Source organism: Equus caballus, chromosome 17 (genome assembly GCF_041296265.1).
Source record: "Equus caballus isolate H_3958 breed thoroughbred chromosome 17, TB-T2T, whole genome shotgun sequence".
Taxonomy (NCBI): domain Eukaryota; kingdom Metazoa; phylum Chordata; class Mammalia; order Perissodactyla; family Equidae; genus Equus; species Equus caballus.
The window spans coordinates 72304186-72326061 of record NC_091700.1 but is presented as its reverse complement, the minus strand read 5'-3'; the positions used below and the strand labels follow the sequence as shown (position 1 = coordinate 72326061).

Sequence of the window (21876 nt, the reverse complement as noted above, 5' to 3'; positions counted from 1 at the left end):
TACGGTCCAATGCCATTAAGTACATTCACATTGCTGTACAACTTTGAACACCGCCCATCTCTAGAACTTTTTCATCATTCTAAATTGAAACTCTTTACCCCTTAACAAATAACTCCCCATTCTCCCCTACCCCTCCTGCCCCTGGCAACTACTATTCTACTTCCTCTCTCTAGGACTTCCATTACTCTAGGTACCTCAAATAAGTGGAATCATACAATATTTGTCCTTCTGTGTCTGGCCTATTTCACTTAGCTAAATCAATTTAATCAATATTCTGGTTATACAGCAGCTGAATTCTAATTCACATCCTACTTTGTATGCCATATTCTAAAACAAATGTCTAACTTTTCTTACTTGATAATCTTTTCCACTTATTGCTTAACGACACTTTAGCAAATTATAAACTCAGAGTTCTTAACCACAATTTAGTTTGCCACTTTAGCCATAAAGAGCTTTTTATTGGTCTACTTACTCTGTGTCTTTACATTATCTCTTATTTTCATTGCATTATGGTCTATAGGCTCTTGCAAAATTCCACCTAGTACCTTAATATTAGTAAGTAACAGAACTCAGGCAGGAATCAAACTTATTTGACCACCCAGGAGTAGGCAAGTTAATTTAACTTGCTGATATGAAGGTCCTCTCTTTTGATACTACGTAATTTCCCTACCTGGCGCTGTATTGGCTCTAAATAAAGAGAATTAAAAACACAAACACCTTTCTTGTTTTTAGTTGGGGAAAAGTCCAAAAGTTTCAGACGGTTGGAAACCATTTGAGAATTGCCAAGGTGATCTCACCTTTCATTTGGGGCATCCCTAGTTCATTAGTGCTTTGCCAACAAGTCTAGTAATTTTGGACAAGACACTAATCCTCTGGAGGTCTCTAGGTTAGACAGACCAGCCTGTGCTTCCCAATCTTGTCTCATCACAGCACACACAGAATGTGGTATTGCAGGACACTGAGTAAACGGAGGAGGCAGCACAGCGCAGCACACCTGGAGCCCACACCGGAATGGACGCTCTCGGGGAGCGCTCCAGACCGCAGGCTCGTTCCAGCTGACGCGCCACGGCTGTCTGTAACAGAGGACGAGCTGGGCTCCCGCTGTTTCTGAAGTCAGCGGCCCTTCTCTCCTTGTAGAAAAGAAAGTCTTTATTCCTTACGAGGGCCAAAGCATAAAAGTACACAAAGGCCCACAAGCCATGGAAATCCGCAAAAATCGAGCTACCGCACTTGCTCAGCGCGCCCTCCGCTGATCTTACGTCTCTTCCCAGAAGGCTCCGGGAGGCACCGCGAGACTTCATGAATTCTCGCGAGATTTATCGGCAGCCATCTTCTTGGGGGTGCTGGGAGCCGGGAAGACCCCCCGAATCGTTCCCATTCAGCTGCCCTTCGTCTTCGCTTTCTTCACTTTTGCCTTTTCTGCGCTGCCACCAAGCACCTGGTTCCGAGGCTGAGAGAAAGCCTGGGTCTAGACGCGTGTCGCGCTCCCGGTCCAGGAAGATTCGCTGGGGTAGAGGGAAGGGGGAGGGCCCGGGCAAACCGTTGCTGCCTCAGTCCGGGCCGGGGTCCGAGGAGGGGGAAGCTCCTGGCACCCCGTGGACTCGCGGCCTGCGGCGGTCCCCGCGGAGCTGTTCGCGGATCGGGGCTCGCGGGAACCCGCCACCGGCGCCTCCCACCGCGGCCCACGCGGGCGGCGCGCGGAGGAGGGGGCGGGGGCAGCGGCGGCTGTAGCGGCCGCAACCTGGGCGGGCGGAGGAGTGTGACGGGCCTTGGGGCCGCTGTGGATGGTTTCTAAAATGATCATTGAAAACTTCGAGGCGCTCAAGTCCTGGCTCAGCAAGACTCTCGAGCCCATGTGAGTATCCGGGGGCTCCCTGAAGGGATGGGAGTGGGCGGTAGGTGGACGCACGGATCTGTGCAGTTTCCCCGAGTGCCTGCGGTGAAGGCCGAAGCGGCGAGCGGAGGTTCCAGGGCTCTGTGTTTTCTCATGCTCTTCCATCCTCGCTCCCGGTTCAGGATACCCCTGAGAGCCTGAGCCGACCTTTATTTTCTCTTAGTTGGTCCTTGTACCGACGTCTGCTGCTGCTGTTATCCCGTTATAGGTAGACCGACTCCAACCTACACACACTCTCTCTCTCTCTTTTCTCTGTTACATTGTATTTGCTGAGCGCCCCCAAGTCGATTTCTTTTCTTTCAGTGAATTCAAGCATAACCTCTTGCCCGCAGACTATTTTCCCTTGTTTCTTTAAATAAAGTGAATGGCTCTTATTCTAGAGATTAAGACAGTTCTGGTCTAAGCCACTCACGTTTTATCTAAACACAATCCCTGAAAGCAAGGCCACGTCTCCCATGTGCTATCTGGCTCATCGGCACCTTTCTTAACTGATTTGAAGATGTAACAGGTGCCAAGGTACCCAGTAAAATTCCTTTTTCCTACCTGCACGTTCGTTGGCTTGGAGAGGAGAAAGAAAATGCAGTCTATCCATATGGAATATTTAGCAGTTTTAAGTGGGATGGTATAGATGGACTGTGTGTGGGGGGAGGGGGGCGAGGGGGGCCGGGGGAGGTGTCGGAGTGCTGGAATGTTTTTGATTCGAAAAATTAAGGAGTGTTTTAAGGATTTTTCTTTTAATACATACGAAATATATCTTAAGCCAAGCGCTTTATCAGAATTGGTTGATTTACAATAAACAACTTAAAATGCAATGGAGAAAATCCCCTCGTTTAATGAATTTATGAAGTGGCCCCTATATACTGTGGGAGACTTGGGGGATAGAGCTTTTAAATTCCAGAGTTGGCAAGACAATAGTAAACAAATAAGATAACTTCAGATTATAATAAGAGCAATGACAGTTGTAATAACAGGATCATGTAAAAAGGTGATTTTCAGAAGACCTCTCAGAGGAGGTGACCTTTGAGCAACACCTGTGGAGAAGGACTTATCTGTATGGAAGTCTGGAAAAACAATGTTCCTTGCAGAAGGAACAGCAAGTGCAAAGGCCCTGTAGCAGAAATGATCATGGTTATGTTTCAGGAAGAAAAAGAAGGCAGTTGTGGCTGTACGTTGTGTTGGGGGAGAGAATGGAAGGACATGAAGTTGGAGAAGTAGGCAGGGGCCAAGTCATGTAGGGTCTTCTAGGCCGTGGTCAAGAGCTAGGATTTTATTTAAAATATAATGGGAAGATGTTAGATGATTTAAAGCAGCCAAGGACTGATTTGATTTTGTTTTAACTCTGCCTGCTTTGTGGCGATTAAGGGGACAAGAATGGAAGCAAGGAGACCATTTTGGAGAGCATGTAGGCAGAGATGTAGATAATTTGCATTGGAGTGATAGTGAAGACAGAATTAAGTAGGTTTTTTAAGTAGATCTGATAGAACTTGCTGATGGATTGGATGTGGGAGATGAAGGAAAGGAATGTCAAGGATGATGACTAAGAAGTTAGCCAAAGCAACTAGATAGGTCATGGTAGTGAAGGCTGGGAGAGAACAGACTGGGGGGAGGAGAGAAGAGTATGTGGTTTTGATCATTAAGTATAAGATGTTTCTTACACATCTAAGTGAGGTGTCAAATAGATAGTTGGGTATATGAGTCTAGAACTTAGGCCAGGGCTAGAGAAATTTGGAGTCATGCAGATTGTATTTAAAGCCATGGAATTGTGGGGCATTTTCTAGGAAGAATGTGTAGATAGGGAAGAGAAGAGGGCCCAGACCGGATGTAGGAAGAAAATTGGGATTTACGTCACTAAAGAAAGAAACGTTATGACAAAAGAGATGAGCTATCAGCTTGATGGGATGCTGCAGATTGGATGGAAAAGATGGAGGCAGATAAACGGCGCTTAGGTTTGGTAAGGTAGAAGTCATTGACAACCTTAGCAAAATAGTTTCACTGGAGTGGGACGGTGCAGATAGTAGCTGTATTTCAGTGGTTTGGAGAGAGAGTGTGCTGCAGTTTAGTGTAGTGGTTGAGAGGGAGAACTCTGGAGCCAGAATGACTGGCTTTGAATTCTGCCTCTGCTCCTGACCAGCTGTAAAATGTTGGGTAAGTTATTTAACTCAGTCCCTTCATTTCCTCATCTCTAAAGTGGAGAAAATAACGAATATGTATTAAGAAAATCTTTGAACACTGCCTAGTTTGTACTGAGCACTCAATAAGTATTAGGTGAACAGAAAACTTTAAAAAATGCTTTCAGTTGAAATAGCATTCCTTTTTTTAAGCCTTCAGTTTTCAAATTACGTATCAGCTTTGCTACCATTTCCTTTTTTTCACTAACCTAGAAGAAGATTATTTATAGCTACTTAGTGTGTTTTTTCTTTAGTTTTAATAAAGCGTATTCCAGGTATCAGATAGATAGCTGTAGCATTGCAGTTGTTCCTGTTGGAATAAATAAGGCACAACTAGTAGAGTCTAGACCGCAGTAGGAATTGGGATTGGTCCTTTTATAATGTACGTTAGTTACTGTGGTAAAAATTGAGCCCTTACCCAAGTCTCTGTCCCTTTAATTGCAGTTCAGGTGAATTCTTGATGACTTTTAAAAAGCTAATACCAGTTATTTAAGATCTATGGCTTCTAACGTTGGTTTTATGAAACTTTAAGATGTGTTTGTTATCTAAAGGGGTTTTTTGCTTTACTTAAAAACTATAATTGCCAAATAGCAGCTATTGGAGAGAGGAACATTGGAAAGACCAAGGGTAAGATGTTACTCAAAACTTGTATAAAACTTTTTAGCTACTTGTACTAGTAAAGCATCTCATGGTTTTGAACTTGGCCCACATTTTGAATGCGTTAATGTAGCAAACGTGTATTAAACACTAGTCTACTCGGTGCTAACCAGTGTGATAGATATTAGGGATGGTAGGAAACGACATGAAATGACTATCTTGTGATGGATATTGGGGATGGTAGGAAATGACATAAAATGGCTAGCATTGTTTACCATTTAGCAGGGAAGACAGATGTTGAACAAGTAGTTACAGGACTAATGAGTGTTATGAAGTCCAGAATGCTGTCAAACGATATGTCTAGGAGGTCAGGAAAGGCTTTCCTGGCAGGGTAACGTTTATTCTCAACCTGGACGGATGAAGATCAGTTTGCTGGGGCAAAAGGATGGGAATGGAGAGCTGTGAGAGCATTCTAGGTTTTGGAGAACAGATTGTATGAAGGCCCTAAAATGAAAAAGAAAGGTGTCTTGGAGGAATTGAAAGAAATTGAAAAATGAGCTAGGGGAAGAATAGCGGTGGATAGCTCCAGAGAAAAGAGCCAGGTCTCACAAGACTTTGTTGAGTCATGTTAAGGTTTTTGGATGTTATTGAAGGATAGAGGGAAGCCAGTAAAGGGTTTAAGGGCAGGGGAGTTTTCAGATTGACATTAAAAAAAAAAATCAGTTTGGTTGCAGTTTCAGCGTGAGATAAAAGTTGGTATATCTATATATTTGATTATAAGGTCTGTAGGTATTTCAGGGTTCTGAGTTTTTCATAAATTACTCAAAATGTAGGTGTTAAAATTGTCATCTTGAAATACTTAAGACTGATGTTTTGTTCTCTCCAACCTTTGCTTAGTCATAGTTGCTAATATAATAAAATTAGATGTTGGTCTTTTCTCTAACATTCATTTCTCTTTCATAATGTGAAGTCCTGGAAAAAATTTAAGTGCTTTTTTTTTGATGTTTAATTTTTGTCTATTTGTTTTTTAAGCAGAAAAGATTTTCTCCTGTGTTTTAAAACTTTTTCTGAGTTTACACATCAGTAAATGTTGTAATTTAATAAAATCACGGGCTTCATCTGAAGGGAAACTTCAGGATCTACTCATACCTCTTCGTTTTTCAGAAAATCAGATTGAGAGGCAGGTAGACTTAATGATGTGCCCAGATTTTGTGAGTTTAGTAGTAAAAAACAGAATGTCTGGTTTTGTGCTCCTGCTACTATGCAGTGCTTTTCCATGTGTAGTGTAAATGAAACAAGTTTTGTGTCCACGGAAACCAGTGTTCAAATCTCAGTTCTGCCACTTATTAACTGAGTAATCTAGGCAAATAAACCTCCCCTTTCCTTATTGGTATAATAGGGAGGATTATACTTGTTTCCTTCCATAGTTGAAAGGATTGAATGAGACACATTTTTAAGACCCTAGCTCTTCCCTCCTTTAAATACTGGTTGATTGAACACAAAGAGGTTACACTGCTACTATTGCTCCTGTTACTATTATCACTAACACTGATGCTGCCACTACCACCTAACATTTGTATGCATTGCTAAAAGTTTTGTATTACTTCTGAGTTCTATGAGGGAAGCGTTGTTACCTCCATTTTGCAAATGATGACACTGAGGCACTGAAGCATGAAGTTACGGTGCTTGCCCAGAGTCACAGCCAGCTATATAGCATGTGACTAAACAGTGATTTAAACTCAAGCTTTTTGGCTTTGGAACCATGTTCCTAATTTACTACTGTACCGTACAGTGTATTCTTTCGTATTACTGTATGTACTTTTTTACTATTACATTTTCTTAGTAGTGGCTGCTATTGTAAAGGAGCAAAGTTCTAAAGCATCATGGTTATCAGTGCTTTAGAGTTTAAGAAACCTCTTTGGCGTCTTTATAGTCTTTTCACCTTCAACCACGCTTGTTACTATCCCTTTCTAACCACATTAAAATTTATTTTTGTTCCTGTTTTGCAGGAAGAACTGAAAGGTGATCTTTTTACTCCTGAACTTTACTCCTGTTTTCTTCCTTTGATCTTTCTCTTTCTACAGGCTCCTTTGAGCATAGAGAGTCAGTCTCCCATTCCTGAAGGAAGAAAAATGCAGTAACAATAGAATCAAAAAACAAAAAATAAAATCACGCTTTTCTTCTAGTTATTCTCACGCTAGCTTTCTTTTCCTTTCAGTGGTAAATCTTGAAATTCTCAGCATTGTTTTCACTCATTTGCCTCCAACAGTTTACTACGTTTTTTTTTTTGAGGAAGATTAGCCCTGAGCTAACATCTGCTGCCAATCCTCCTCTTTTTGCTGAGGAAGACTGGCCCTGAGCTAACATCCGTGCCCATCTTCCTCTACTTTATATGTGGGACGCCTGCCACAGCATGGCTTGCTAAGTAGTGCGTATCCGCACCCAGGATCTGAACTGGTGAACCCCGGGCTGCCAAAGCAGAACCTGCGCACTTAACTGCTGTGCCACCTGGCTGGCCCAACAGTTTACTTCTTAATGCCTTACAATATAGTTTCTTACTACTTAAAATCAACCAGAATTGCTTACCTTAATGTTACCAATGAATTTGTTGATTAAATGTAAAAACTTTACATAAATGTCATATTCTGTGACCTACATGTGTAACATTGGACATTGTTGATGCCTTTTTTTTGTTTTAAACTTCTCATGTCTCAAATCCCTAGTACTTTGGTTCTCTTTCTTCTTAAGTCAGTCCTATCTCCTTTAGTTCTTTTTCTTGCCTTTTAATTGTGTTTTCTAAGTTCTGTTACCATGACTTCTTTTTTTCTCAGCCGTTTCTACTCCTGACAGTCTGTCTCATTCACATTCATTTCCATGGATAGTTTCTCTTATAATTCATGCTAGTGGTTCTTAAAAAACTTTTTTTATGTGTGTTGTAGATTCTTTGAAAGTGTGGTTAAAGACTTCCTTTACTAGGATGTTGCATATACTACATACACATTTGCATTGAATTGTGGAGCTTTTCCAAGAGTGCCTCTACTCTGCATTTATTTTTCACATAAGTATGTTCAGACTTAACCACTCTTCAAAGCCTCAGGTTCTTATCTCCAATTGCTAGCTGTATATCCACCTTGTTATCTCATCTGAACTTGAGACTATGTTTCTGAAAACAAAGTGTTCTCCAAATTCACTTATTTCCATTTCATTTCTCCAAATTATCCAGGCTTGACGTTTTATTTTTTGACTTCTCACTTCATACCTTCCCCCCATTCAGTTATTGTTAGGTTCTGTCTCTTTATTTTAATAATTCTTACTAATGACATTGCTCAGTAGGGGACCACACACTCCTTACCTAAACCATTGCAGTTTGTTTCCTAACCAACTTCCCTATCTTGTCAAATTTCCCTTCCAGTTCTTCAACAACCTGTTTATATCCTATTGTTAGATCAAAATCTTCAGCACTCCTTTTGTGTGTGTGTGTTTTTTTTTTTTTTTTGGTGAGTAAGATTCACCCTGAGCTAACATCTGTGCCAATCTTCCTCTATTTTATGTGGGAGGCCACCACAACGTGGCCCGACGAGCAGTGCTAGGTCTGCACATGGGATCTGAACTTGCAAACCCGGGCCTCCAAAGTAGAGTGCACAAACTTAACCACTACACCACCAGGTCAGCCTTCAGCACTCCTAAATAAATAATTGCATACTTTTTTAACTTGACTTTCAGAACTCTAATGATCTATTTCAAATTATCTTTCCAGTTTATATCTTCCTACTTTTTACGTGAGTCTTAATTTCAGCAAAGCTGAACTTTTCATTCTGATTCTCTGACACATTGTTTATACTGTCCCTTTTTCTTCAACTTTAAGTAGTAGGTAATACTCATTGACTGCTTGCTGTGTGCCACCTGTGCATTCATTCTGTGTGAGCTGGGTTCTGCTATCCCAGTTTTAAAGATGAGGAAACTGGGTCTTAGGAAGATTAAGTAATACATTTATTCATAGCTAATAAATGATGGAGGCAGGATTTGAAACAAGACATTTCACTTCCAGAGCCCTGTTCTGTGTTATGATCTACTGTCTTTCTCCATTTCATTTATATATGTTGAAATCAAAGGTCAAGTGTGATTCAGATTCTTCCAGAAAGCTATTTATGATCTATCCAGTTAGAAGCAGTGATCCCTCCCTCCATGACTTTCCTTGCGCTAGTTTGCATTATTTATGATATTCATCACTTGCACACTTCTTTAGTAGTTACTTCTTACTTATTTTAGCTTCATTATTAGAGTCTAAGGTCCTTGAAAGTAAGCTCCAACTCTTAAGATTTAACTGTCTTCCTGTTCTGTACAGCACCCAATACATGCCTTGTGTGTGGTACATCCCTGAGTTTTAAATGCATTATTTGAAGTTTCTCCTTTGTGTACACATGAGCTAAGCAGAAGGAAGAGACATTTGTGTAAAACTATAAAACCTACCATACTTTACCTGGAATTTTGTTTACTTACTTATTTGTTTACATTCAACTTGAAAGAAGTAGATATGTAAGCAGTTTGAAGATTTACTGATCTCTGGGTCTATTTCTCTTTATGTTTTCCTTATAGCACCTTCAGATTAGGTAAAGCTTAAATTATTTTTTTAGGGGGAAGGACACTAAAGAGTATTACCATTTGCTCATTAAAGTATTGTTGAATGCTGCTATGTGGAAGATTGCTGGCATCCATGGAGCTGCATAAAAAAAGAATTATATAGGTAGAAGAGTTTTTCTCTAGTTAATTAATGACTAAAATATGTTTTGTTACCTTCTTCACCCCCTTAACTTTTGTGGAGTTGACTTTCATTACTGCATTCCACTGCTGCAACCTTACTTGACTTTTCCGTCTGAGTGCTAAGTAGTTAAAATGCATTTAGCATTTTCTATGTTTTATTACTTCCTTAATCTTTGGCTTACAGTACTTCTCAAGTAAAATTATGATCGTTTTTTTTATGAGGAAGATTTGCCCTGAGCTGACATCCATTGCCAGTCTTTCTCTTTTTCTTTCTCTTTTTTTGCTTGAAGGAAGATTAGCTCTGAGCTAACATTTGTGCCAGTCTTCCTCTATTTTTTATATGGGTCACTGCCATAGCATGGCTGACATGTGGCATAGGTCCACGCCCAGGATCTGAACCCGGGCTGCCAAAGTGGAGCACACTGAACTTAACTACTACAGCATGGGGCTGGCTCCCCCGCCCCCAAATAAAATTATTTTATGTGCATAAACCAAAAGACAAGGGTAGTATTATGAGCAAAATGGAAAATAAGATATTCCAGTGATTGGTGTGTACATATTGAGAATGACTAACTTAAGCTTGAGCTTCTAGGCTTCTAGGAATTTCTTTTTCCTCCTGCTTCCCTTCGTCTGAGAGAATAGTGAGTGAGTGAGAGAAATGAGTGGATGGTAAACCCTTCCTACCAAACTTACTACCCTCCCACTACTTTATTTCTGTGGAAGAATCCTTTCCAGTTTACAAATAGTAGCTTCCGAAATAGGTAAAAGTTTATTTTTAATTTGGGATTATCTTATGTATTTTGTGTGTGTATGAAATAATGAAGTATATTTGAGATCCGTTACTCAGTGATTCTTCCTGAGATATTTTACCATCATACAGGCAAATATGTTTATGTATTCTTTCTCCTTTTTTATATAAGTGGTATCATAATTAGAGGTCATTCCACTTGCTGTCCTTTTTTTTTTAAGGCTGCATAGTATTTTAATGTAATGGATATACCATAATTTATTTAATCATCCTGTATTGAACTGAACAAATAGTACTATGGTATATATACTTAGTACATGTCAGTTTATAATTAACATAAAATAAATCAGTTGGATAAGTTTTGACAGTTATATACACCTTTGTAATCACATAAGACAAGATCTAGAGCATTCTCTGGAAAGTTTTCTTGTGCCCCTTTCTAGAAGGTTTTCCTTTTCCACCCCAATGAAGGCAGCCACTTTCTAACTTTGGCATTTATGAATATGGCTGCTGTGAATTCACTTACTCAAGTCTTTGTGGAAATATTTTCTTTTTTTTGGGTAAATACCTAGGAGGGTATTTGCTACCTCATAGGGTAGATGTATGTTAAACATTATACGAAACTGCCAAAAGGTTTCTAAAGTGGTCAAACCATTTCACATTGCTAACTGTAATGTGATGTATGAGTTCTAGTTGTTCCACATCATCAGCAATATTTAGCATTGTTGGGTTTTGTTTTTTTTAATCTTTAAAGTGAGTGTGAAATGTCACCTTATGTTTTTTTGGACTGACAGTTTAATTCTCTTTATGGTTTTAGTTTGCATTTTCCTGATGGCTGATGCTATTGAGGACCTTTTCATGTGCTTATTGACTATCATATCTTTTGTAGAGTGTCTAAGTCATGCTATTTTTAAAGTTGGGCTTTTATTGTTGATTTGTAGGAGTTTTTTATGCATATACAATCTGTATGTGCTGCAGATATTTTTTTTCCCCTGCCCTGTGGCTTATATATAATGATGGCTTTTTGCGAGCAGAAATTTTTAATTTTTAGTAAGTCCACTTTATTTTTCTCTTGTGGTTAATGCTCTCTGTGTCCAAGAAACCTTTGTGTCTCCCAAGATCATGAAGATGTTCTGTGTTCTAGAAATTTTCTACTTCTGGGTTTTATGTTTAGGTCTATTATTCATCTCAAATGAATGTTTTTTTAAGTATGTATGGAGTGAGATAGGGCTAATGGCTTCTTTCTTTTCCTTTAATAAGGATATGAATTTTTTCAGAAATATTTGTTAGAAAGATTTTTTTTCCCTTAGATGATTTGGCATCTTGGTTGAAAATCAATTGACAGTATGTGTGTGAGTCTATTTTTGGACTCTGTCTTGGTCCAATGATACTTGTTTATTCTGATTCTTATACCACACTGTCTAAAAGCTAACCAACTTTATAGTAAGTCTTGAAATCAGGTTATTTAAGTCCTCCAAGTTTGTCCTTTTTAAAGATTGTCTTGGTTATGCTGGGTTCTTTGTGTTTGTCTATAAAAGTGAGGATCAGTCTGTCACTTTCTACAAGAAAGCCTGTGTGATTGTTGATAGGGGTTGTACTGAAATAGAGATCAATTTTAGAAGAAAGAACATCTTCATAATATTTAGTCTTCCAGGCCACGAATGTGTAATACCATTCCATTTATTTAAGTCTTCTTTAATTTCTTGTGGCAGTGCTTTGTGATTTTCTGTGTGGAGGTCTTGTAAATCTTTTGTTAGATTTTTTTTCCCTTGGATATATGATATTTTGTAATAGCTTTGTAAAATTTGTTTTCCCAATTTTTGTTGTTAGTTTACAGAAATATAATTGATGTTTGTGTATTGAACTTGTATTTTGCAACTTTACTAATAAGTACACTTATTCTAGTAGTTATTTTGTAGAGTCTTTGGAATTTCTTCTACCAATCATGTCATTGGTGAATAATGGCAGTTTTACTTTTCAGATATTTTATGCCTTCATTTTTTTTCTTATTACACTGGCTAAGGAACTGTAGTACAGGTTATACTGAAGTGGTAAGAGTAGACATCTTGTCCCATTCCCAGTCTTAGGGGAAAGGCATTTAATGTTTCAGTATTAACTGATGTTAGCTCTAGGTTTTTATAATGGCTTTTTACCAGATTGAGGAAATTCTTTTGCGTTTTTAATTTGCTGAGTGTTTTTGTCATGCAAAGGTGTTGAATTTATCAAATTCTTTTTCTGCATTTATCAAGATGATCATATGGGTTTTCTCTCTTTTTTTGTTAATATTGTGTATTACATGGATTGGTTTTCGAATGTTAAGCCAGCCGTGCATTCCTGAGAAAAACTCTGCTTTGTCATGATGTATTTTCCTTTTAATATGTATTTCTGTATTTGATTTGCTAATAGTTTCTTAGGAATTTCTGCTTCTGCTTATGAGAGCTATCTGTATTTTTCTTTTCTAGTATTTGTTTAGTTTTGGAATTGATGTTATGCTGGTCTTATTAAAACTTAGTGGGAAAGTATTCTGTCTTTTTTCTGAAAAAATTTATTTAGGATTAGTATTTTTTTCCTTAAAATGTTTTGGTAGACTTCGTTAATGAAGCCATCTGGGACTGAAGTTTTCATTGTGAGATGGATTTTTTATTAGAAAATCAGCTTTTTAATAGTTATAAGACTATTTAGGTATTCTGCTACTTCTTGTGTCACTTTTGGCAGTTTGTTTTTCAAGGATTTTTCTCTTGAAATTCTGCCAAATTTATTGACAAAAAGTTGTTTGCATTGTTGCACTACTATTCATAAATCACTGGGATCTGATCCCCCTCCCCTTTTAAAAACTAGACCTGATGTTGGTAATTTTATTGTTTTCTTTCTTTCCTTCTTTCTTTCTTTTTTTTTGAAGAAGATTAGCCCTGAGCTAACATCTGTGCCCATCTTCCTCTACTTTACATGTGGGGCGCCTGCCACAGCAGGGCCTGATAAGCCATGCATGGGTCTGCGCCCAGGATCCCAACCAGCAAACCCCAGGCAGCTGAAGCAGAGTGCACGAACTTAACTGCTACACCACTGACTGGGCTGGCCCTTTCTTTTATTTTCTTGACCAATTTTGCTGATTGTGTCTTGATTTTATTCATCTTTTCCAAGAGAATTATTAACTTTGTTAATTTTTTCCTGTTTTCTATTTCAATGTTTTTTAATATTTCCTTTTTTTCTACTTTGAGTTTAATTTGCTGTCCTCTTTTTTAAGGTGGAATCTAAGTTATTGGTTTTACACCTTCCTTTCAGTTCCAAAAGCTGGGAGCCTGGAAGTGAAGCACAGGCAGATATCCAGAATCTTGTTACTGCTCAGATTCTAGGCCCTATGATCCTGATACTGCCCTCAAAATATTTGAAGCCAGTGGTGAACTGAATCAAACTAAAGTTGTTACAAAGCCCAGAACCAGATCAGTTACAGAGTAATTGACCCAGCCTCCACTCTAGTGGCCTAACAAAAGAAATGGCATGCCCTTTACTGAAGCTAAGTCTTATTTACTTCAGTCTCCACCTCAGTGTTCTTTTACACAAAATTTTCAGCATAAGATCAAATAACGAGGAACACAAAATAGTAAGAAAATGTGATCTACATGAGAAGAAATAGTCAATGAAAGCATACCCAGCGATGGCCTAGATAATAGAACTATTGGACAGAAACTTTAAAGTAACTATGATAAAAATATTAATTATTCAATTTATTGAAACATGGGGACAACATGCACAAAGAAACGAGGAACTTCAGCTAATTCACAAAAACTATTAAAAAAAAGCCAAAGGGAAAACTATAATATCAGAAATAAAGAATTCTGCAGCAGACTAGATAGTATAGAGAAAGACAACAGTGAACTTGAAAATAGAAAATATCCAAACTAAAAGCAGAGGAGCAAAGGTAATTTTTAGAGAAATATCCGAGATCTGTAGGACAATATCAAACAATTTAGCATACAAGTAGCTGAAGTTTCAGAAAAAGAGGAAAGAAAATGAGGCAAGAAAAATGTTTGAAGACGTATGACCAAGGACTTTTCCAAAACTGATGGGAGACATCAAAATACAGATCCAAACTGGCCAAACCAAGCAGGATAAAATACACAGCCCTAAGCATATCATACTCTGCTAACCAAATGAATCTTAAAAGTAGTCACTGGGAAGGGCTAGTACGGTGGCATAGTGGTTAAGTTTGTGCGCTCTGCTTAGGCGGCCTGGAGTTCACAGGTTTGGATCCCAGGCATGGACCTAGCACCGCTTGTCAAGCCATGCTGTGGTGGCAGCCCACATAAAGTAGAGGAAGACTGGCACAGATGTTAGCTCAGCAACAAGCTTTCTCAAGCAAAAAGAGGAAGATTGGCCAGTCTTCCTCACACATATGCACACAAAAGTAGTCAAAGGGAGAAAAAAGATACAGGAGAACAAAGACTGAAGTGGCTGATCTTTCACCACGAGCAGTGGAGGACAGTGACAACAGAACAATATCATAAAACAGCTGGGTCTACAACCACTCAGCATTTACCAACTGAAAATCAGGAGTGGTTCTGGGAGCAGGGAAGGAGAACTAGGAGGGATATGCCAAAGCACCCCCAGCTTTCAACTAACAAAGTCTAGGAATGGAACAGGAGGGCGGAGCAAAACTTCTCTGAAGCGTTCCGAGCCTTCACAGAGAATTGAGTGGTTACCCTACAAAAGACAACGGAAGGAGCAACAAAGCAACAGTGCTGAAAGATAGCTCCCAAAGTAATGAAAGCAGGAGGTGGGACTTAAGAACAAAGAGATCTGCTCAGCAACTCAAAAACTTGGCAGCAGTGCTGTGAAGCAAGAGATCATTCACAGTTCACCTTGCCATGCTCCCACCTACCCCTAGAAGCAAGCACTTTTCTGATTTTTTCCACTTTAATTTTGCCTCATGTAGAACTTTATATAAATGGAATCATAGAATATGTACTATTTTGAGTGAGACCTTTTTACTCCTGATATTATTCATCTATATTGTTGTGTGTTTCTGTAGTTTGTTCCTTTTTATTGCTGAGTAGTAGTCCATTGCCATTTGCACGCTATGTAGTTATAATAATAATGCCTGTACTATTTTTTAGTACTGATTAGTTAATTTAACAAAATTTTTCTTATCTTTTTAATTGAAAATAGTACATGCTTGTTTTAATAAAAATTCAAACAGTATAGAAATATAAACCCAGAGTGAATCTTCTAACCTCCTCCCAAGTCCCATGTATAAACATATATCTATAAAAATAAACATTCATGTATTATGTGTTTAGGTATGTAATTTTTTTAATATAGATGGGATCATATTATTTATATGATACTGTAACTGATGTTTCAGGTAACAGATACTCTCCATATCCTCCCATATGAGTATATTCTTAAGTAGATTCCTATTCTTGCCAGTGGCTCCATCGTATTACATTATGTGAATATACTACAATTTGTTTTAATAGTGCTTTAAGGTGTAACCATTACTTTCTAGGAAAAAAATTAGCTTACTGTCTTAAAATAGTCCCTACACATAGTTACAAGAAAGAAAACTTAACAGTAGGCTTTGAAATGAAAAGTAAAAATCCTCTTTACAGTTCCCACCGTAGCACTTTTAATATTAGTATATAGTCTTTATACTTTTAAAATGACTGAAATCCAGTTTTATTGACTGTACCATAGTTTTACCTAACTGTGTTCTTGTCATTTAGTTTGTTTTCTCTTTGTTTTTTACTTTATAAATAACTGCAGTGTACTTCTTCCCCTAGGTATCAGGTATCTCCCCCCGCCCCCAATGTCATTAGTAGGAATTATTTTCCAGATGTCATGTAATACTGCTTTTGGAGGCCTTTTTAATATTAAGACGTCGTGTTTGAAAGCTGGGCCAGGCATTCTTTTGGTGGTGGTTGTTTAAATCCAGTAGTTCAGATAAACTTGTTTTATGATGTCATGTGCTGCGTTGTGGCAAGTAGTTCCTCGTTTTCTTGTTTCAAATAGCCATTTAAAAAAAAGAGACAGGAGCTAGTATGTCAGTATAAGTCTGGTCTGTTTTTGACTTCTTTGTGTTATAACTTTCTGCATCTTGCTATTCCTGCTGCTATGCCTACATTCTCTAATTATTAATTTTCCATTATTTACTGGCAATTTAAAAGTTCATCTAAAAATTTATAAAAATTTTAAATGAAGTCAGTTATTATAAATGAAAAATATTTGAATGATTACAAATCCTACATATAGGCATTAATATGCAGTTTAGCAGATCATTTATTGTTCTTTGTAATACAATTTTAAATGCAAAAACAGGTGCTTTGAAACCTATAATTTAGGATCTTTTTGAGACATGCTTTTAAGAAATTGTTATTGTGACCCTTGTTATATGTTTATTTTCTTTAATGATAGCTTAAGTACTTATTTTACCTTTTCAAAAAGTTTAATTCGTTATAATACAGGCAGACTGTGAAAGAGAGAGATCCCATTTTGAAAACTGTTTTTATAAACTTGGAATTACCAGTCTTTGAAGTTTTTCACACACTTTGTCAAATTGGATTGTGTTAAAGTTTTGGAGCCTCTGATGACATTAAATAACCCAAATTGGAAGAACAGTTATATTCTTTGAGGAATTATGACTATTCATTATGGGCAAGAGGTTTTTTAATCTAGCTAGCCTTTGTTGGTTTCAGAGTAAGGAGAGTTTTTATTGCAGTGCTGGAGTGTTAGGCCAGTTTTGGGGACTAGAGTATAGTATAGGGGGGAAGATTAAGGTAGGGGAGTAATGTGATCAGATCTTTTTTTAAGGAGGATACTATGGCATGTAAAGATTTGATTAGATTGTAGTATTTTGGAGACACGGAAGACTAGTTAGCAGTTTTGCAGTTTTTTATTCTAGTTTTAAGAGTGAATTGTAAAATGCCTGAATTTGGACTTTAGCAGGAGGTGGAAAGAGAGAGGTAATAGTCTTGGAACATATGTACTTAATATATATGAGGGTCATCTCAGCAGCATCTCCTCAGGATATGGGAGGAAAAGACAACTAGCAACGACTTGTCAAAGTGCTGGAGACGTTTTTATTGATCTTTTTTTGTGTCTGTGACAGGTGTTTGCACTTGTTAGTACACCTTTTATATTTGTCATAATTGGGTTTGACCTTAACAGAGTTGTTTTTTGTCAGTTTTGGTTGGTGTGTCCCTGATTTAGGACACCCTCACATAAAATGCTAATTGGTAGATACTACTTAATACTTTGTGATTGATTCTGGGGGAAAAGTAGACACAGTTACCTAGAATCCCTATGGGGAAAGACTGCGCACCAATAGTAACATTTTAACAGTCATAGAAATATGTACAGATCTTAATGCCTGGCAATTTAGGAGAAATATATAAAATGTTTCTACTTAGTAACATTTAGTTATTCTTTTTCCTTTCTAAAAGTTCAAAATTTGCTCCAGTGTTCAGAAAAGGGGATTCCATGGCTCTTGAAAAAGACCTAGAGGAAAAGATTTTAATTTTTTTTCAGGTTACATACTGAATTTTAAAGCTCAGTTAACTGAAAGTTTCTGGAAATGGGAAGAGGGGAGGGAGTGTAATGATGGTGAAAGCATGGCATTTTATTCCTAAAAATGACCCACTTTTTCAGATCGTATGGTTCAGTGCCTTTGTTTTAAAAATGAGAAAGCTGAAAAGCCTGCAACAGTAAAATGCTAACCTAGGATTACATAACTAATGAATAAAGTAAGCTAACACTGGTCTAGAAATCTGAAAACCCTTGGGTTTTTCAAGTTCAGTCCAGTGCTTCTTAGCTGTACCAGACTGCTTCAACGAAAGGCTGACAGTTTGGCTTAAAGGACAACCATGGGTTTGAAAGAGAATAGTACTTAAAGTATAGTAACTAGATTTTAACGCCTATTCTAAGGGGAGTGAGTATAGGCGTCTTATAACTTTAAACTTTTATTTCTTTGTTTAGTAATCCATTTGTTACAGTGTTTAGCAGGCTAATAAAATGCTGTCATATTTGATATTATTTCTAATTTGGCAGAGCAGCTGTTCTCTCAGATAAAGAAACTGCAACTTAGTTTCCTTAGTCCTGAGATTTGTGAGCTGAGAAGTATCCATAACATTTTCCTCTTTTTAATGAAAAATTTTCAGCATGATTTGGTAGCAGTCTTAGGAAATTTGGGGGCAATTGGAAAGAGATGTGGAAGCAAATATATACCATATACAGCCACAAAGCGTTAGCCAGAGTCTTTCTCTCTTTTTTTTAATATGTTAGAAAACAGGTTGTAAGAGTTTAATTGACTCAGTCAAGTTTATGCAGTAGACTGACAGAATTAGGTTTTTCAGATATCTAGTCTTAGTGCTATTCCTTTTGGATAATTCTACCTCTTCTTGGTTATGAGAGAAAGATGTTCCCTGGTAGCCTCTCCTCTCTCTTAGTAACTGAAGGGAGGAAGTGCCTTAGATCTGTTTTGTAACTTGGTAGACTATGTATCCACTTTTGGTAACTGAAGGGGTGGCCTTTGGAAGCCAGAACCCTTTCCCAGAGAACTCAGCTCTTCCTCAGCTATGAATTGGAATCTAAAACATAGACTAAATACGGAGTTTTGTTGTAGGCTGCCATATCAGCATTTCACCTACAGTCCTGCTTTTCTTTTAAGGGAGAGTTCTGTGGCATGATGCTATAACCACACCCAGCTGTGCTCACTTGCCATTTAGGCTACTGCTTTTTGCAGTGAACAGTATAGTGTTTTACAATCTATTAGGTCTTACCTTTGAGAGTATGAAAATTGACTTTGCCTTTGAATTAAACACTTAATAGATAACTGTCTAAATAACTTGTAAAGCAGTGGTTCTCAAGTGTGATGTGAGGACTTCTGGGGTTTCCTGAGACCCTTTCATGGGGTCTGTGAGGTCTCCACTTTTCCAACTGTATGTATGTGTGAAGCCAGATTTTCTTCATCTATATCAACCAAAACGTATCACAACAGATTGAATGTAAAAGTAGATACAGAAATTGGTCTGTCTCCTTTTAAGCCAGACTTTGATGGTATTTGCAAAAAATGTGAATGATTGTCAGTCTTCTCTCTAAATTTTAATTTTGTTGTGGAAATATAATTCTTTTTTCATAAAACATTAGCGTGTTTAGTTTCAAGTGAAGCTATTAGTCAGGGATCTCTGCCCGTCTCCGCCCTGCAGTGGAGATATGGCCTAAGCTGGGGAGGATGAGTTGTTTTCAAGGATGAATGTATTGCTGGGGGAGAGAAGGGCAGGCAGGCCCTTTTCTCTGGTTTCCCTAGCTGGAAGAATAAAGTAAGCCTAACTGCTCAAGGGGCCATCTTTGTTGCCATATTGAGAGGACCTGCCTGAAAATGAACCAAATTCAAGGGAAAGCAGAATGGAAAGAGAAGGTGCTGGTGACATTATTTGAGTTCCTACATCCATCTATGCCTGAAGTTAGCCCCACCATTGGACTTCTCATTTATTTGTACCAATAAATGCCTCCTTTTGATTACTCCCTACCCCAAAAAAGGGTCTTTATGTTAAAGTGTAGTGGATTTATTGTTAAACTAAATTAATAATTTAAAATTGTCTCAGCTTTAATTCTCAATATGGTAAGTATTGGTAGATATAACCCTTTTAAATAAAAGCTCTTTGGAGTTTTCTATGATTTTTAAAGCATAAAGGGATCCTGAGGCCAAAAAGTTGAAGAACCTTGTTCTCAAGGTAAGAAGGAATTGCTGCTATTCCTTAGGGTAATACAGGGGAATGAAGAAACTGACTGAATAGATTTTAGTGTTATAATTACATGTATTGTGATAAGTTTTTACAGTGTTAAGAAGTGGTTTGTGTGATCTTTATGGATGGGTCGTGTTTACATATGCTTATTTTGTGGTAGTGATTTTATTTTGTAGAATGAAGTGGGTATATAATAATTCTTAAAGAGTAACCTTTGCTATAACTGTACTATGTACAAATAATATATTTTTGCCTCCTTATTTGAATTCAGTGAAGCTGTATAATAAATTACAGCAATTGAATTTTTCAATGTATGTATTATATTTGTTGCAATGGAACTTGGATTTTTAAAAGAGTAATCCTAAATACAGAATAATGGAACCATGACTTTGATGCAAATTAGATATTTCTCTTGAATATAAAGTGGAAGTTTGGTAGGAACAGACGTGGGTGTATATCCGTGTTCTAGAGTTACTGAGTTAACATATTTAAATTTAATTTTTAATTCCCACTGCCACCTCCAGCTCCTCCTTCTCAAGATCACTGAAAATGGAAGCTTGAATTTCATCACTTATCTTCCACTGAATATCTAAAGCCTCCAAGAAACCTGAGCAAAACAAACTTCTCTTTGAAATATTGTACTGGAGTATTAGCTTTTTACTTTACTATCTCATTACTATTTTGAAAGTCCTGAATTAAAAAGTAAAAACTAGTATGTTAGGAGGATTAGCTACAGCCTTTATTTCTAGGGATTATTTGATTCATGTTATTTAAAGTATTATGTGAGAAAATCCAGTTCTTTTAGTAGATTTTATTATAGCACTTGATTTCCTGCATTGTTTTGGCTTCTCTAAGTGTTTAGTGTGTGTGTTGTCATGTGCTGCATAATGACGTTTCATTCAGTGATGGATCGCGTATATGACAGTGGTCCCCATAACATTAGTGCCATAGAGCCTAGATACGCAGTAGGTTATACCATCTAGGTTTGCGTAAGTACACTCTGATGTTCACACGATGACAAAATTGCCCAATGATGCATTTCTGAGAACGTATCCCCAAACATGACTGTACTTCCCTCCCCAGCTGCAGTTAGAAGAGAATGACCCTCTTAGATGGTCACCGCTATGCTTTTCAAGAGCATTATTAGTTGTATCCTTAACACAATATATTCCGAGATTGATAAAATTTTATTTTTATGCCTTTAAAATTATTGGTTTGAATGACTTCATAGACATTCAATGACTATGAATGATCGAGATATTTATTTTGTCACAGTTCTTTGAAGCGGTTAATTTTAAATCCTTATATAGGTGAGAGATTAGACATCCAAGTATTCATGAACACTCACATGTTCCATTCCCCTGGACTCTTACTCCTCATGTGTCAAGTAGGGGCCGACCTCAGACCTTTTCTGTTGGGTTCCCTTGGCCTGGGCTCTTCTTTCTCCAGATAGCCAAAAAACTTGCTTGTACTTCATTCTGATCCCTGTTTAAATTCTGATCCATGTTTAAATATCACTTCATCAGAGTCCTTCCCTAATGATCCTATTCATTCATTCCTTCTCCTCCCTGCCTTATCTCCCTCCTTCCTTCCCTTCATTCCTCCTCCTCTATATTTTACCGCCTTACCTTGCGTTATTTCTCTTCAGAGCGTTTGTCTCCACGACAGTACATTGTATGTATGTATGTATTTATTGCCTGTCTCCTCCCTGCATCTCCAGTGTAAATTCTGTGAGGATAGGGACTTTATTTCTTCCAAAGTTGTATCCTCAGGATCTAGAACAGTACCTGACATAGGAGGTGCTTACTAAATATTTTTGAAAGATGAATGTAAATTTGGAAGATAATATAAACTTTTATTTTCAGAACTTTATAAAGATGAAAAAGAGTGAGTCTCTGACAAAAATGAGGTACTGATCTAGTGAGCTAGATTTGTACATATGTTCTCTCTCTCTCTCTCTCTCATTAT

General features: G+C 37.7%; 1 protein-coding gene across 46 annotated transcripts in view; it reads left to right on the top strand.

The window, feature by feature from the left end:
• The first annotated feature begins 1291 nt into the window (after window positions 1-1291).
• RBM26 (RNA binding motif protein 26) overlaps window positions 1292-21876 on the top strand; it is an 89369-nt gene continuing 68784 nt past the window's right edge. For 43 of the 46 annotated variants that reach the window (XR_011427481.1, XR_011427480.1, XR_011427467.1 and 40 more), the window contains exon 1: window positions 1302-1855. Coding sequence is in view for 20 of the 46 variants with exons in the window: in XM_070239243.1 (XP_070095344.1) it covers window positions 1785-1855 (71 nt within the window). In the remaining 26 variants the exon portion in view is untranslated. Of the gene's footprint in view, window positions 1856-21876 lie in introns of all 46 variants that reach the window. The other 3 variants (XR_011427464.1, XR_011427468.1, NM_001163827.2) reach the window with 3 other exon arrangements.